This window comes from Cucurbita maxima, unplaced genomic scaffold, assembly GCF_002738345.1.
Source record: "Cucurbita maxima cultivar Rimu unplaced genomic scaffold, Cmax_1.0 Cma_Scf00016, whole genome shotgun sequence".
NCBI lineage: Eukaryota > Viridiplantae > Streptophyta > Magnoliopsida > Cucurbitales > Cucurbitaceae > Cucurbita > Cucurbita maxima.
This window is the reverse complement of record NW_019272032.1, coordinates 4860218-4874728: the sequence shown is the minus strand read 5'-3', so window position 1 is coordinate 4874728 and position 14511 is coordinate 4860218. Positions and strand designations below refer to the sequence as shown.

At 38.6% G+C, this 14511-nt stretch overlaps 4 protein-coding genes across 8 annotated transcripts in view; 2 read left to right on the top strand and 2 right to left on the bottom strand.

Annotated features, from left to right (window-relative positions):
• Positions 1-632: 632 nt before the first annotated feature.
• Positions 633-6312, bottom strand: LOC111491261 (probable transmembrane GTPase FZO-like, chloroplastic). 2 transcript variants are annotated; one of them, XM_023140089.1, is made up of 11 exons: positions 5649-6305; positions 4858-5378; positions 4662-4730; positions 3965-4162; positions 3253-3384; positions 2943-3029; positions 2399-2830; positions 2124-2291; positions 1490-1720; positions 1242-1357; positions 633-1083 (listed from the first exon to the last, which is right to left on the bottom strand). In XM_023140089.1, the coding sequence occupies exons 1-11, from the start codon at positions 6202-6204 to the stop codon at positions 801-803; spliced, it is 2793 nt and encodes a 930-aa protein (XP_022995857.1). In that variant the 5' UTR covers positions 6205-6305; the 3' UTR covers positions 633-800. The 2 variants fall into 2 exon arrangements, with proteins under 2 accessions (XP_022995857.1, XP_022995858.1); XM_023140090.1 differs by lacking the exons at positions 633-1083; positions 1242-1357 and having other exon boundaries at positions 1632-1720; positions 2108-2291; positions 5649-6312.
• Positions 6313-7404: 1092 nt separating this feature from the next.
• Positions 7405-9144, bottom strand: LOC111491263. The gene is made up of 6 exons (XM_023140092.1): positions 9007-9144; positions 8775-8924; positions 8571-8693; positions 8202-8432; positions 7945-8109; positions 7405-7840 (listed from the first exon to the last, which is right to left on the bottom strand). Exons 1-6 carry the CDS (start codon positions 9049-9051, stop codon positions 7538-7540), a joined length of 1017 nt encoding a protein of 338 aa, XP_022995860.1. The 5' UTR covers positions 9052-9144; the 3' UTR covers positions 7405-7537.
• A 263-nt stretch (positions 9145-9407) lies between these two features.
• Positions 9408-13431, top strand: LOC111491268 (ribosome-recycling factor, chloroplastic). Of its 3 annotated transcripts, XR_002719684.1 has the most exons (12): positions 9412-10159; positions 10236-10386; positions 10576-10645; positions 10748-10843; positions 11023-11120; positions 11657-11768; positions 12025-12066; positions 12237-12293; positions 12421-12471; positions 12826-12882; positions 13074-13146; positions 13224-13431. XR_002719684.1 is itself a non-coding variant. In XM_023140102.1 (11 exons), the coding sequence occupies exons 1-11, from the start codon at positions 10069-10071 to the stop codon at positions 13089-13091; spliced, it is 831 nt and encodes a 276-aa protein (XP_022995870.1). In that variant the 5' UTR covers positions 9408-10068; the 3' UTR covers positions 13092-13431. The 3 variants fall into 3 exon arrangements, 2 of the variants coding, with proteins under 2 accessions (XP_022995870.1, XP_022995869.1); XM_023140102.1 differs by having other exon boundaries at positions 9408-10159; positions 10248-10386; positions 13074-13431; XM_023140101.1 differs by having other exon boundaries at positions 13074-13431.
• A 565-nt stretch (positions 13432-13996) lies between these two features.
• Positions 13997-14511, top strand: part of LOC111491077 (ent-copalyl diphosphate synthase, chloroplastic-like) — an 11720-nt gene continuing 11205 nt past the window's right edge. The window contains exon 1 of one of the 2 annotated variants that reach the window (XR_002719666.1): positions 13997-14290. Coding sequence is in view for 1 of the 2 variants with exons in the window: in XM_023139820.1 (XP_022995588.1) it covers positions 14197-14290 (94 nt within the window). In the remaining variant the exon portion in view is untranslated. The remainder of the gene's footprint in view (positions 14291-14511) is intronic. The other variant, XM_023139820.1, reaches the window with a different exon arrangement.

Below are 14511 nucleotides of genomic sequence, written 5' to 3'. Positions count from 1 at the left end.
TCCATGTCCAACATCCGACACCGGGGCGAGAATCATCCGCTTCGAATGTCATTAAAGAGATATCAGTCTCACCCACGTCGCTCCCACTCTCGCTGCCTAAGCTTTCTGTGCACATTTCCAAGCTTTTGTTGCTCAGCTTTGTGGATGGACGTACACCTCCTCTTCTTCATTTCCATTGGCGAGAGCCTCATGGAAACTCCACCCTTCACCAATCTCACCATGTTTTGAATTTTCTCTTACTTCACATTTGCTGTGCACATCCGGGGAGAATCTGGTGGAATAATTACTTCACCAATTTCTCTCCAACAAGTTTGTTCCATATAAAATGATGCTCTCGGTCACCAGACTTATCAAATATTTAGAAGACAGATGCTTGTGGATATGCTTTGCAAAACCTCAACAGAACCTTTGCTTGCGTTGGCGATTGTTTTACTATGACCATCAGTAGTAGTTATGATCCCAAATTCCATTTAGATAAGGCTTATCACCAAATACCATTCTGTAGAAAAGTAGTAGATAAATCTGCAGTGAAACCTCCATTTCAAATTTGGCCAACTCTCCAGCCTTGCTTAAATCCTGACGTCTTATGGATCAATATGTCGATATGGAAATAAACTGTGAAGGATGAGATATTAAAGGAAATATTCAGCTCTCTTTGTGCTGTTGACATTGCTCAACAAGGAATCCAGAAAAGATGGATCAAGCAGATGAACATTATACTTTGAAAATGACATCGTTCCAGTTAACACCCGTGACTGAGAAGACCTTGAAAGATGGTAAAATTCTATGTCTCTGTGTAGTCACGATACATGAAGATTTTGAATTTCATTTTGCAGTTTTTGTAATTTCTTCCCAACACTGGACAGTTCGTCTTGAATCTCCAATAGTTTGTCTAACCTATTTTGTGCTTGATCTCGATATGGCTTGCTTATGACACTCACAAAAGTTTCCAAATTTCTAACAGCTTCTTTGAGATCCTCTTGCATGGCAGCTTCAAGTTCTCGAGCAAATCCATCTGCTGTTCTTTTTACCTTACTTCCCAACTGATGCCTACGACTTGGAAAGTTTGAAATAGCCAAAAATCTATCAAACAGGGAAAAAAAAAACCTCGTCAGAAGTTCAGATATTGTCATTTTAGTTAAGTTATTGCTCCAACAAACGTATAGTTAAAGAAGTTGCAGAAGATGCATCAAAATGGTTAAATCTGTTATTGGGTAAGGCTAAAGGAAGATGAACATTACCCGCCAGCAGAACAAAGGGCAAGGGCAAGAAGATCTTCTGCTGTGGTGGGAAGTACTGAAGTTAGAAGCGAAGCAGATAAACCAGCTGCCCCAAGTCCACCAAAAGTTCCCAAAAACTGAAGTTGGAAAAAACAATATACCATCAGGTTTGATGATGGAAAACAGGGAAGTTCATAATCGTTGATTAAGTAAAATTTCCAGTTTCCTACTTCAAAAAAGACGAGCATGGCTTAAGAAGAAGCTCTCACCGCTTCACGAATTTCTTGGTCAAACAGCTTGGAAGCAGCACTTGGACTGAAATTCTTAATTACTTTCAAACTTTGATCATCTACTTTTTTCAGCAACTCATAAGTCCCAAACTGCACCTGGGTAGCTGGAAAAACAATAGATGGCCATAGTTTCTGCAAGGATTCCTGGTAAACTATTCCTTCATGAGCATTGCATGATTGCAGCCAGGATTCATAATCTTGGAGAAGTTTCTGTAAGGCACATAAAATTATGAAAAATCAGAGACGTTCAGAGATAACAAGAAAACTGCATGGATGGATCAGCGAAGCTTCAGAAAATCTTCAAACATAAACACTAGAAGATTCAAGCTGTACCCTGGAGCTAGGATGGATGCATAGCTCTATATCTTTTTAGAACAAATAAATAACTAGAAGCCGGCAAAGTCCATTGATAATTAAAGAATTGTCATACCAAACTACTTCCACCGTATGAGTTTCTTTGATTTGTTTTGAAAACTGATTGTAGATGAAGAAAGTTGAAAAGTATTTTGTAGAAATTGTGAGGAAACAAGCTCAATTTTTAAAAACCAAATGGTTACAAAAAAGGATCTAATAAATTCAGAACGCAAAAAAGCTAACATTTAAAAAATGTTACTTGTGCATCAGATAGTGCAGGGGAAATGATGTCATTTTGAATCTTCGAGACAGCAGATGGAGTGGTAGTCTTTTCCCCTTTCAGAACGTAATAGGCAGCAATATCAAAATTTGACAATTGTAGAGTGGATTCTACAAGCTTCATAATACGTGATTGGGTAGAATCAATCTGCATTTTTACACAGATCCACAAGGACAGTAAATAAAGATAGAAAAAACTCGCCTCTCTACCTAATGAATAAGTGAAAAGTAAAAACTTGGAATGGGTATATATACCAGTGACAAGGCTTGTCTTCTCCAAGTGATGCTTTCAGTTTCGATCTTCGTTCCATAATTTGTTACACCGTCAACTAATTCATTTAACGACGCCAAATCCTGTTTGGAAAAATGTATGTCTTGTCTCACAAGGGTTTCAGCAGCAGAAAGGAGCCGTTCTGCAATTGAAACAGGCGTTTGGAGTTTAAGCTTCATTCTTTCCATTCCATTACTTGTTGACCCATCTAAGAAGCTATACAAGAAATTTTCAAGTTCGTTGAAGCTACTGCTTCTCCAATAAGAATTAGAGGGCGATAAGGGTTCTCCACTATCCAGAGAAGCACAAAGTTTTTCTTCCAGAGCAGATCTTGCAGATACTGGAAACACATATACATGTTCAGTGTTCAACAATTTTGCTGCATTTTCCTTGACAAAGGACAGGGCTTCTTCCAGCTGCAACCAAGCCACAAATTACAAGGATAAAAACAGATCAGAATGAATCTACCGGCTACATACTATGTGTAAGTACACCAAGAAAAAAAAAAAAAAAGTTTTTTAAATAAACCTCGTGGCTATTCTGATAAAGGTCAGATTTATTCAGCACAAACACTACTTTCTTCTTCCACTGCTGTGTGTAACGAAGAAAGTTAACCTGAAAGTAAAAACCATAGATGATTTTATTCAGATGTGAAGAGGCCATTCGCAATCTACGACCAAACCATGACCTGTTCTTGTAAAGGTATAAACGTACAGGCTTCTCAAAATGCTTACTCCAAAATTTTCTCTCCAAGTGTGAGTGGTAGGTAACAACTTAATAGTCCTTACATAAAGTAGTAAGTCACATGGATGAAAAAGACTACAATAATGGTTCATACCTCACTCTCAGTCAATGGGCGATCAGCAGAAATAACAAAAAGCAGCAAATCTGCGCGAGGCACAAATTCCTCCGTTAGACGTTGTTGCCTCTCAAGAATGACATTGGTACCAGGTGTATCAACAATGTTCATCTGCATTAAAAAAATTAGAAAAACTAGAATTAGACATCAAATAACACATGTATATATCTACTCTAATGCACATGCGGGCATCCCAATGGATGGAGATAATGTAACGTTTCAGATCATTCTTAAGTTTCTTTTCACTGTTTTTGAGATTCTAAACTATGTTGCTGAACATAGAAACAAGGAAAGGGATAACAAGGGATGCGATATAAAATACTAGATATAGTCACTCACAGAGTAATCGTTCGTATGTCTTATAGATAGGGTTTCACATACAACTAGTTAAATTTTAATACCTAATAAATGTAAAATCATCGTCACTTATTGCATTCCTTGAAAAGCCAGAATTTATACACCAAGGTAATTGTTAAAATGCGGTGAAATGAATATCTTTTGAATTGGGTATGGTATTCAACTAGCCAACGTCACCTAATATTTTTTGAATTTCGAAGGACCACTTCTTACAAGTTACGCCAGTATAGATCAAGGAGAAGAAAATAGGAATAACAACTCCAGTGGGGCATATTCTAATTTATGAAGCACATACCATCACAACAATTCAAGAGGAGATTATGAATAAACTCACTTCATTAAGGACGGGAGCAGGAAGATAGCATATATATTGACCATCTGGATGTCGTTCACATCGTTGTTGTTCATTAGAATTTAACGTGGAGAACCTCAAGAAAGTTATCTCATTAGTCGTAGGAACAACCCCATCTTTTAGATATCTACTTCCAAGAAGTGCATTAATAACTGTTGACTTTCCAGAGTTAAATTCACCCTGGTCACAAATACAAAACATAAGTCTCATTAGTCGTAGTAATGTTTTTTTTTTCATCTACTGAATCCCATAAGGAGGTGGACGACAAGAAAAGAATTGTATTAAAGGACTCATTAAGGTCCTGTTTTGATAACCATTTAGCTTTTTATTTTTTTTAAAATTAAGTCTATAAATACTACTTCCACCTATGAGTTTCCTGTTTTGTTATCCCCTTCATACATACATATGTTTCCAAAACTAAGCCAAGTTTTGAAAACTAAAAAAAAAAGCGTTTCAAAAACTTGTCTTGTTTTTGACAAAGAATTCAAATGTTTTCTCAGAGAACACAAGCACAATTTTCAAAACCAAAAATTTGATGATTATCAAGCGGACCTAAATTATTTCATATGCAGTTCTAACTGGAAGTATGACCCAATTATGTGGCTAATGCTCATGATAAAATACCATTTCCAATGTACATCCTGCAACCAGAGTTTGTTGAAGTTCAGCACACAATTACCACTATAGCCAGCATAAATGGCTCATCAATTTGTGAAACTGAATCATTGAGAAGCGAAACCTCCTCCATCTGCCATTTAAAACCATCCAAGATTGAGAAAATGCAGATGATATCAAATAAGGAAAACGGTAACAAAGGAAGATGCTAGGAATTTTGTTTGTAAACCCGATACCAAATGGTTTAATTAAATGTTCACCATTGGAGCAGCTTTCTGAATAACACTTGTGGCCTCACGCAATACTAACTTCTCTGTTTCTATGACTTCTTTTTCTCTATCTTCCAAATTAACAAAACCAGCTACTTGTGTAGTTTCAAGAGCACCACTTTCAATGTCGTCCTCATTTCTTCCATTTTCTGTAAATATGGAGTCAAATAATTTACCAACAACATCATCGCTCAGCAGCCTCAAACCTTGCAAAGAGATTACTAACCCACTTCCACCAAATTCCATCCATTTTAATGCCTCAACAAACCTCGTGTTCTCTCCATATGAGGAAAGTCGTACAAATATTGGGATCTTTACATTCTTAAACACAGAATCTGTTGTCGTATCAAGCTTCTCTTCATCCAAATCGTACAAAACAAAGTCAGCTCCTTCAGACTTGGATGCATTTACGGCTGAACTTGAGGATTTTACGTCCCTTCCTACCAGAGGTAGAAATAGGGAATCTGATAAAGAATCCAGCATTGTGTTCCTGGCCACAATAGGAGGGAGACCTGATTCAAATGGAAACAAATTACTCAACCAGACTGAATATATTCATCCGAAGCACAAATATATAACCGTCCCAGTTCGTCTTTCCTGTGATTTAAAATTATGAAATCCATATATTATATCCATCATAAACCAGACTGAATATCTTCCATCAAGCAGGTGGCTTATACACGTTTTTCCCCCCAAGTTTAAACTTCATTTAACTAAAGATGCCCATTGAAAATTTGAGGCAACGAAAATCTTGGGATGACAGAGTATTTTTCTTACACAACCTTGATCAGAGAGGACAACTCCACTGGCATTAACGGCAGTCGCAATGTCAACGCGCTCGGCTATCAAGAAATAAGCTCGGTCACCGACCACCGACTTCAATTTACAAGCAGCTTCGTAGAGCTTGCCACCGCCGCCTTCGCCACTATTGAGCACCACCATCCCAACCCACTTGGACAAAGACCTATCGATCAAATCCAAGTCCTCACCACCGTCCAAGACCTCTGCTGCATCCAATTGCAGCACGACACTGGGCACTTTGATCTCCGGCCGCTTGAACCCACTTGGGAATAGAGTTCTAGGATGTGGCTTTTCCGGATTTTTAGGAATCGATTCGCTGGATTGAAATGGGTTCTGCGAAACGGAGTTTATGGAAAGACGGTGGCGTCGATGAAGGGAGGTCCTGAGAAGAGGAGGGTGAGTTTGTAAGGGTGGAATTGGTTTGAGGAAGTGAGGAGAGGTATGAATGCGGAATATGGAGTGGTGGTGGAACTGGAGATCCATCGTCTCCATGAGCGTTGGAATAATTGGATGCAGCTTCCCGCTCTCGCTTATCATTACAACTTGGTGCTTTTTCTTCAAAAAGATATCATCTTATCCTCTTCAAGTGGCGAAGCGAAGCTACTTGAGATTTTTCTTCTTTTTCTTTTCCACTTTTTACCAGTTTTTGGTAACAAATGTAGTCACTGGTAGATGCATGTGTTGAAGGGGCGCTAATGAACCTCCATCTATCTATTCATACTTATGTATCTATACAATACATGTGTGTAACACTAGTGACCCTTCAACAATATTTTGCTTCCATGAAAAAAAAGGAATACCCTGAAAAGCTAACACGTGTCCCTGATCTCAAAGCTGCCGAATTTGATTTCAGATGCAGTCACAAATCCTGACATGACTCTGTTTTCTGTTACCTTCAACTGATCATGCAGCCTTTTTCCGATGCAACCTTCTGGATGGGCTGCGGCCGGAGCTTGGCTCAATATTTCAGTTCATACGGCATTTATGGATTGCGTACGATATTGTGCTTCAAATACTTAAAGATTTATAACTTGGTGCATGTACACTGCGAAAGTTGTAGGAGCTTGTTTCCTTCGGTCTATGAACCTTTTGGGTTTTAGGAGGAAGGAAGTGTTAGAATGGAAACATTTTTATTCTCTCAATATTTATGGTTGTTTAACTTTGGCAGGGCAACTTAACTAATTTGTGTTAGAGGAACTTCAAAACCAAGTCCTCCGGATTGGGCAACTTAACTCATTCCTTCCAAGTCCTAAGCAACCCAATCCTTCCATTGAGAAAACAGGGTCTCTACTGCGCCTGCCAACCAATTTGCAAATGGCATGCTTTGTCTTTTAACTCATTTCATCCTACCATTTTCTTTTAATTGGATGTTCATTGTCTGACCAGAATGATGAGATTCCCATGCTAACTGAAAACTTATCACCAATTGATATATAACTTTGAAAAATCTAATTCTCCAAAACTTATTAAGATCAGAAGGTCAAAAGTATTCATCAGGGTTTCTTTTGGTTTGGTTGTTTAGTATGAGAAAGGGAATAGAATGCTTTCTGAAGTGCTGGAGAAAATGAAGGATGTGATTTCAGTCTCCAATGCTTCTTATCAAGCAATCTCTCTTTTGAACTCCATACCCCCTCCAACTCCTCTCTTCTTCTGTTAAGCTATGATATGTTTTGAAGGTCTTGTAGCATAAAACGACGTACCAAAAACTTGCTTTGGCGTGTAAAGGGAAAAAAAAGATGATCTAAATAAATTAGTTTATTTCTGAGCTAAATAAATGCAGTGACGATCATCAGGTTACTTGATTACAGGAATGTAAAATGGAAAGATACTGAAGACCAAAGCTCTGAAATCTTCTGCTCCAAAATCACCTCTACTCTTCTTCTTGGTGGAGCTCATCAAGTGAGTTAGAAAAGCTAAAAAGATCAACTCTAGGTGTTCCACTGGTTTCTTCTTCTTCTTCTTCTTCATCTTCTTCAGCAATGGCTGGTGGTGGTGAGGAGAAGTCCAAGCACATGCCTTGGATGACTTCCTCGTAAGATACAGAGAGGTCTTCGGATGTGAGTTGGTGATACTCCACAAGCTGGTGAAGGCATTGGTTTTCTCTTGTTAAGTTTGCATTTTCGTTTGCTAATCTGGATTTCTCAGCAAGTAGTGCCTCCATTTGAAGCCTAACCTGATTTTCCATCAAACAAACAGACTCCATATAAATCATCATCTAATTTACACACCTGGGAATAATGAAGAACAAACAATCATGAACATAAATTTGATACGGACCAGATCATCTTCTTCTGGTCTGATCCCTCTGGAAAACCCATCCCGAAGTCTTCTATTCTCTTCCTCAAGTATACCACATCGCTCTTGCATAAAACATAGATTGGATTTCAATGATTTCAATTCTCTTGCCAGAGAGGCTGATTTTGTTGCCATTGTAACTGCAAGCTGAAGAAACGCAGGCCCAAAAATGTTAATATTCATCAAGAATGAGATTGGGTTGAGTGTTCAAATATAGATGAAAGGATAAGGCAACCAACAGTTTTGGCCTTTTGAAGCTTGTCTTTTGGGTTTTGCTGCTTATCTTTTTCTAAATCGACCTCTGATTCTTCTGAGCAATGACTGTCATCAAATTTTCTCTTTGTTGCTTGCTTGGGCACCTCCCACTCATTTTCTTTCCTTTTCGAATCACCTACCTCAACCTCCGAGTTCTTGAGGTTGCTCTGGAAGATCTCCGTCAAGGTTGGCGCTTTGACGAGATCCCTAGCGCCCTGAAACCAGACCTCAAAATCAAATATCCATTTGTGGGGTTCAAGAGCATAGTTTACTGAATTTGAACAAAAGAAGATTGCAAGTCCTTTATGGAAACTCTAGAACAAAGAAAATGGAAGGAATGAGTTTGACGTTACCTGTAAGGCATTATCCAAATTGTTGGACAGCTGAGATAGGGTGTAGCCAACCGAGTCGAAACCCCTCAGCAAAAGCAAAGAATCTTCCTTCAATCTCTTTGCCCTTTCCGATTTGTTGGTGTTCTATCCCCACAAACCCATCAAAATTTTAGAGCTTGACTTGGCCCGAAAAGAGCAAGAAAATGGAAGAGAAAAGGCACTCACTAATTGGTGGGGCATGATAGGATCCAGATTTGAAGACTTTACATTCCGTTCCTCAAGAAGAGAGTCTATTCTACCTCGAAGGGAGCTCCAGAAACGCTTGTCGGAAGCGGGACTGAACAATGGGGAAGAACCCACGAAGCTGGTCGATCCCTGAAATCATTGCAGAAAATGTATTAGAAGAAGAAGAAGAAGAAGAAGAAGAAGAGCGAGAGGGAGAGAGAAGAAGAAGAACCTGGTTGGGATGTGAAGATGACGGAGAATCCACCGAGGCTGCCATGACTATGAGGATGAGCTAGAGGAAGGAGAATATGAATAAAGAAGAAGAAGAAGAAGAAGATTGCAACGGCTAGTCTTGAAAAAACTAGAGATTTAAATAACAGGGAGGCGACCAAAACCAACGTTCCGAATCTGTGTGAACTTCTAATTTCAATTATTTTATGTGGCCATAATAAAAAGAAGTTACCTTTATTGAATGCTTTGTGTTTCAGTCAGCTGCTTTCCAAAATGACAGTTCTTTTCACCGCTCATAAGTGGGACCCCCTCAAGATAATAAATTCAAACCCAAACCAAACGGGTGGGGTGGGCAAGGCAACCATTTTAGGGTGTCTTAATATTTCATAATTTTCTTAAAGCTTCCTTCAGGACTTTGTCCATCGACTTTCCGGCCAGAAACCGGCGTCGAGAATAGCGCCTATATCAGTTCCGGCAACGAGGTCGAAAAAATCGGAGATTCGAGCCTAGGGGCTAGCGGTGTCGATGCGGATCTGGTCCTCTAGGTAAACAAGAGAAGCAGCAGCTACAATGGCGGTTGTTGCACCGCCGTCAAGTGTAAGAATCCGAGTCTTGTTGGTGGTTTGGCACTGGGAAAGCCGTTGATTCTTTTAGCTCCATGGGGTATAAAAGAAGAGGAGTGAAGAAGGAAGAAGAGAAAGTGGAGAACTGGTGCTTATATGATAATACGTTGCTATTAAACGAACAAACTGTCCGCCGAAGGAATTATTCATTAAAAAAAGATTTTTAAAAGGAAAAAAAAAATTGAAAAAAATTGAAAATTTTGGTGGAACCGAGGATGGAAGCAGGTGGGAGGAGGTGTCCGGAGACTTTTATCCTTTTTTATTTTTTATTTTTTACTTTTTACTTTTTAACCTTCCCATCTTATCTCTATCAGTTGGCGCCGCTGGCAGAATACTGTATTCCTCGCGTTCGCAATTCAATTTCTTATCCACAACTTCTCAACTTCTAACCTTTCCCCTTCATCATCTCTATCATCTTCACTTCATTCATTTCGGTTTTCATGGCGACGCCTTTCTCCTCCACCACTTCTCTCCGTCCTGTCTTCCAACCCAAACAAATCCCCCCTCCCAAAGCCCTCCTCTCCATCCGAGGTACGTCTACCTCGCTCTTCAACCCAAATTTGCTTTCTCGTTTTTGCTTTCTTTACTGCAACGCTTCTCCTTCTAGATTATAATGCAGGCTTAAACTGCGTCAAATGCGGCTCCACTACCATGCATCTTTCTTCATGGAAATCAGCTTCAAACTATTTCCGGATCAGGCGACATGCCCTAATGCTTCCTACCCAGCCCTTTCCATCAGGGAATCTGTCGAAATACAGGCAAGCCCATTTATTTTATTTCATTTACTTTCTTACGGACCTTGCCGCCCTAGAGAAATGGTACACATACAAGCATTTTGCATATTTGGATTGATCATTGCCTTATTGCTACCTGAAGCTGATTGTGGTGGCTTTTCAGTTGTATTGATATTCTTCTCCTCCTCTTTTTGGCTATGAATTTTTTTTTAGAAGAGGAGTCATTAGGGCGGCAACTATCGAAGAAATTGAAGCGGAGAAAGCATTGATTGAGAAAGATGTAGTAAGTTCCTATGATCATTGATTTGGAGAGTTGCTGCATCTTTTAATAAAGCAATCTAAATTTAGGAAAAATTGTGCCAATAATCATCCAATTACTTTCCAGAGAGCAAGGATGGAAAAGACTATCGATACTGTTCGGTCTAGTTTCAACTCAATAAGGACAGGGAGAGCAAACCCTGCCATGCTCGATAAGATTGAGGTATTGGCAATTCTTAAATTCGGGTCGCTTAGTGGATAGCTGCCTCAATATGTCTGCTTAGAACTTTCTTTCTTTCTTTCTTTCTTTCTTTCTTTCTTTCTTTCTTTCTTTTTTTTCTCAAATTTCAAATGAGTATCATGACGATCAAAATTTTATTTGCCGCTTTCATGATTTTTCAGGTGGAGTATTACGGCAGTCCAGTTGGCCTGAAGAGCATTGCCCAAATTAGTACACCTGATGCAAGCTCTCTCTTGATCCAGCCATATGATAAATCCAGGTATTCCATGTGTCAATTGGCTGAGTTGAATAGATTTGGAAATCTTTTGGGATTTATTGGTCATTTGGTGTGTGCCCTTTACCTTATAAAAATCAAACACTATACCGATTAAGTTCTTGCAAATTTCTGTTATGTTAGAATCAGGAAGGGGTATATGTACGACCAAAGGACAAGTTTTCTTCTATAACCATACCTTTTACCATGAACCCTTGAATATTGAGGATGTTCCCCAATCTTTTATACGTTTGAAATCTATACATGTTACTATTCTTAGCTTGCTTTTCTTAGAGGGACCTACTTAAGGCTTCAGAATTTCGTCATTGTAATTCCTGTTTTTCTGTATAAAATGTTTCGCATGGACCCATTAGATCTTCTCTAATCTTGAGTTCTTTGCGTTCATTGGTTGAGACTGCTGTGGACATAATAATCATCCTATTATCATTAGCTGTAGAATGATGTTATCCAGCTTTACAGTGTAATATTTGTATAATGTCTTTGGATATCAGCATTAACTCTTAACGAGTCACCATCTTCAGCTTAAAGTTAATAGAGAAGGCCATAGTAAACTCTAACTTGGGAATGACTCCAAACAATGATGGAGATGTCATACGGTTGACTCTCCCTCAACTCACATCCGAAAGGAGAAAGGTATTTTCCTCAACTTACATTATTAGCAAGTGAATGTGGATGATAAGAGGGCAGAGCCAGAAATTTTCTTGAAGTTGCAGAAGTTTACATTCTAACTTTTTATGCCTGTCATTTTTCAATTTTGAAAAGTTGGGGGTAAATAAGAGAAAAAAAAAATTAATCTCCACTATTTATATAATTTTTTAATCTAGATTGCCCCTCCTTCCTTATTCACCGTGCCTCTGTGGATGATATATTTGCGTACTTTACACTGCAGGAATTGTCAAAGGTTGTTGCTAAGCAGGCAGAGGAAGGGAAGGTATGGTTTCATTTTTCCTTTATGGGAAGGGGGTGGAGATGAAAATAGATTGAGATATATGTATTCAACCAAGTTGCAATGAGTTTATTTGTCGTGACTTTTGGGATCTATGCTTAAACAGCTACTGATCATGAACTCTGAGATGACATCCTGCATCTTCCTGTTTACAGGTGGCGGTGAGGAATATAAGAAGAGATGCCTTGAAAGCCTATGACAAACTCGAAAAGGTCAGCAAAGCATGCATCTTTATACCTTAATCTTATGGTGCTTTTCTTCCGCTTCTATGTTTTGTTGATCTGCCTTCTAAAGAGCAAGCTCCGTTGTCTCCCTTGATGTTTTTATCTTTTGTATCAGGAGAAAAAACTTTCGGAAGATAATGTTAAGGACTTGTCAAGCGATTTGCAGGTTTGTTATTGTTTCTGTAGTTTAGAGCTTTTGATCCTAAATCAATTTTGAGTTGGAATTTGAATACGTTCACACAAAGGCCCAGATAGGAGTAGAGGATGTAAGTCCTGCAGAAGGCATCAAACCTTGTGCTTGTTTGTGCTAAATTTTGGTTAAATCACAAGTTGTTGGGAAACCAGATGTATTCATTACATAAAAGATTACGAAGAGCTTTCTTGTAGTTATTTAGTGTCGAATTTATATATTAGGGGATTTGTTTCTCCGGTGCCCGTATTGTGATTTGATTTCTTAATGTTTCATTTGTAATTGCATCGTATTTTGATTATCTCAAGCTAAGATGATTTCGTAGTGCAGAAACTGACAGATGACTATATGAAGAAGATTGATGTCATATACAAGCAGAAAGAGAAGGTATGATCCATCTCTACTGTTCCTTTCTCTGGGTATTAGAACTATAATCTTTAAGCACGAGCGTTGGTAGGTTTTCTATTTGGGATCTCTTCATTTCACGAAGTGCTTACAAGGCACTGAACTTACCTGGTTATCATCAACAATATTTTTCCAGTGGTTGAGTGAACATGAATTTGCAAATTGTATTTCAGGAGTTGTTGAAGGTGTGAGCAGAAGAAGCAAATGGTGGAGGTTCCCCCGTTGATCTGTGTCAGATATGAAATTGTTGGTTTCTTTTTCTCCTGAATAGAGTTTTGATGTCATTGTTAGAATCTAACCGTTTCTTTTTTATTTGAAATGAGATTCAACGCCTCGTGGGAAGAAAGGGGAATAATAGCTATCAAAAGCAGCAGCATGCATGATGCCTCTGTTGTCAAATTGGCTCATCTCTAACTTCTCACTCTGTACATTGAAACTGACATTATGACTACAACACACTCATTTTGACTCGGCGTTCAACTGTTGAGCTTGAGTTTAATGTGCCTATTGACCATAATAATTTCTCCTCTCCTTCCATTGTTACACTTCAAATCATTCTCTAAATATTGCAGTTTTTTAAAATGTAATGAATGTAGTGCTCAAATTAATTTAGGTGCCCTCTCTCCGCTTCTGTTGCAGTCGGTAATGTGCAGTTTTCTTTATATTTATCTTCGTTCCTGATTCCTATCAACAAATGGTTCAACAAATTTGGAGTTAAAAGGGTTGGGGGTATTAGTTATAATCCAAGGGGTTTGGGGTTGGTCACAGGAATTTGGGTGGTATCACTTCCATGCACGAAATTATACTCGAATGTTCTTTTCTCAACTGCCTTCTTCCCTATTAAGTTGTACTTTGTTATCATAATTCTACCAAACAAATTATTGCGTGTGGAGAAAGACGCTCTTAATTATCCAAGTTTGACCTAAATTTCGTGGATGACTTGATTCTTTTCAGTAATTATAGATCAATTAATTTTACCTAAATGTGATGAACAGTGGACAAAAATTGCTGAATCACACTTGTTATTATTATTATTCTTGAAATAAAGATGTGATATATGAGAAGTGATAAAAATGTTTAAAAAAAAAAAAAAAAAAATGAGAAAAGAATAGGAGAGGGGGTGGAAAAGGACGGGAGTAGCCTCACTTCCATAGTTCTGGATGATCCTGTAGGCGTATGAGCGGGAATCTCATGGGAGCTCGTTTCTGTCCTCTTCCTTCTCTGTTTACCTTTTAAAATGCCTTCCTCTTTCGCTAACTTCTTCTCAGCGGCAGCGCCAAAACAAAACACACCACCATGTCCTCCTCCTCCTCTCTCTCTCTCTCTCGCCATTGCCTGTCTTCTTCTTTTTCCTTCCGTCTCCCAAACCTCTTCCCACCACCTGCACCTGGTAACTTGCTCCGCTCCGCCATGCATATCCATACGCACATCTCCTCCTATATATATATATATCTACTCTCTGTTCTTCTTTCTTCACTTCCCATTTCATCTTTTCATGTTTTTCTCCATCCCCCCCGCCTGCTCTCCAACCCTCTTCTTCTTCTTCTTCTTCTTCTTCTTCTTCTTCTTCTATAAAATTAAAAAAAAAAAAAAAAAAAAAAAAAAAAAAAA

Bases quoted from the DNA above. Each gene is read 5' to 3' on its own strand.
- LOC111491261 (XM_023140089.1), bottom strand. From the start codon at position 6,204: ATGATAAGCGAGAGCGGGAAGCTGCATCCAATTATTCCAACGCTCATG. The intron at 5,379-5,648 runs GTTGTGTAAGAA...CATTTGAATCAG, and splicing joins AGTTGTCCTCTCTGATCAAG to GTCTCCCTCCTATTGTGGCC. The intron at 3,030-3,252 runs GTATGAACCATT...TTTTACTTTCAG, and splicing joins GCCCATTGACTGAGAGTGAG to GTTAACTTTCTTCGTTACAC.
- LOC111491263 (XM_023140092.1), bottom strand. From the start codon at position 9,051: ATGGCAGCCTCGGTGGATTCTCCGTCATCTTCACATCCCAACCAG. The intron at 8,694-8,774 runs GTGAGTGCCTTT...TTGTGGGGATAG, and splicing joins CTATCATGCCCCACCAATTA to AACACCAACAAATCGGAAAG. The intron at 8,433-8,570 runs GTAACGTCAAAC...GTCTGGTTTCAG, and splicing joins ATTTGGATAATGCCTTACAG to GGCGCTAGGGATCTCGTCAA.
- LOC111491268 (XM_023140101.1), top strand. From the start codon at position 10,069: ATGGCGACGCCTTTCTCCTCCACCACTTCTCTCCGTCCTGTCTTCCAA. The intron at 12,294-12,420 runs GTCAGCAAAGCA...CTTTTGTATCAG, and splicing joins CCTATGACAAACTCGAAAAG to GAGAAAAAACTTTCGGAAGA. The intron at 12,472-12,825 runs GTTTGTTATTGT...TTCGTAGTGCAG, and splicing joins ACTTGTCAAGCGATTTGCAG to AAACTGACAGATGACTATAT.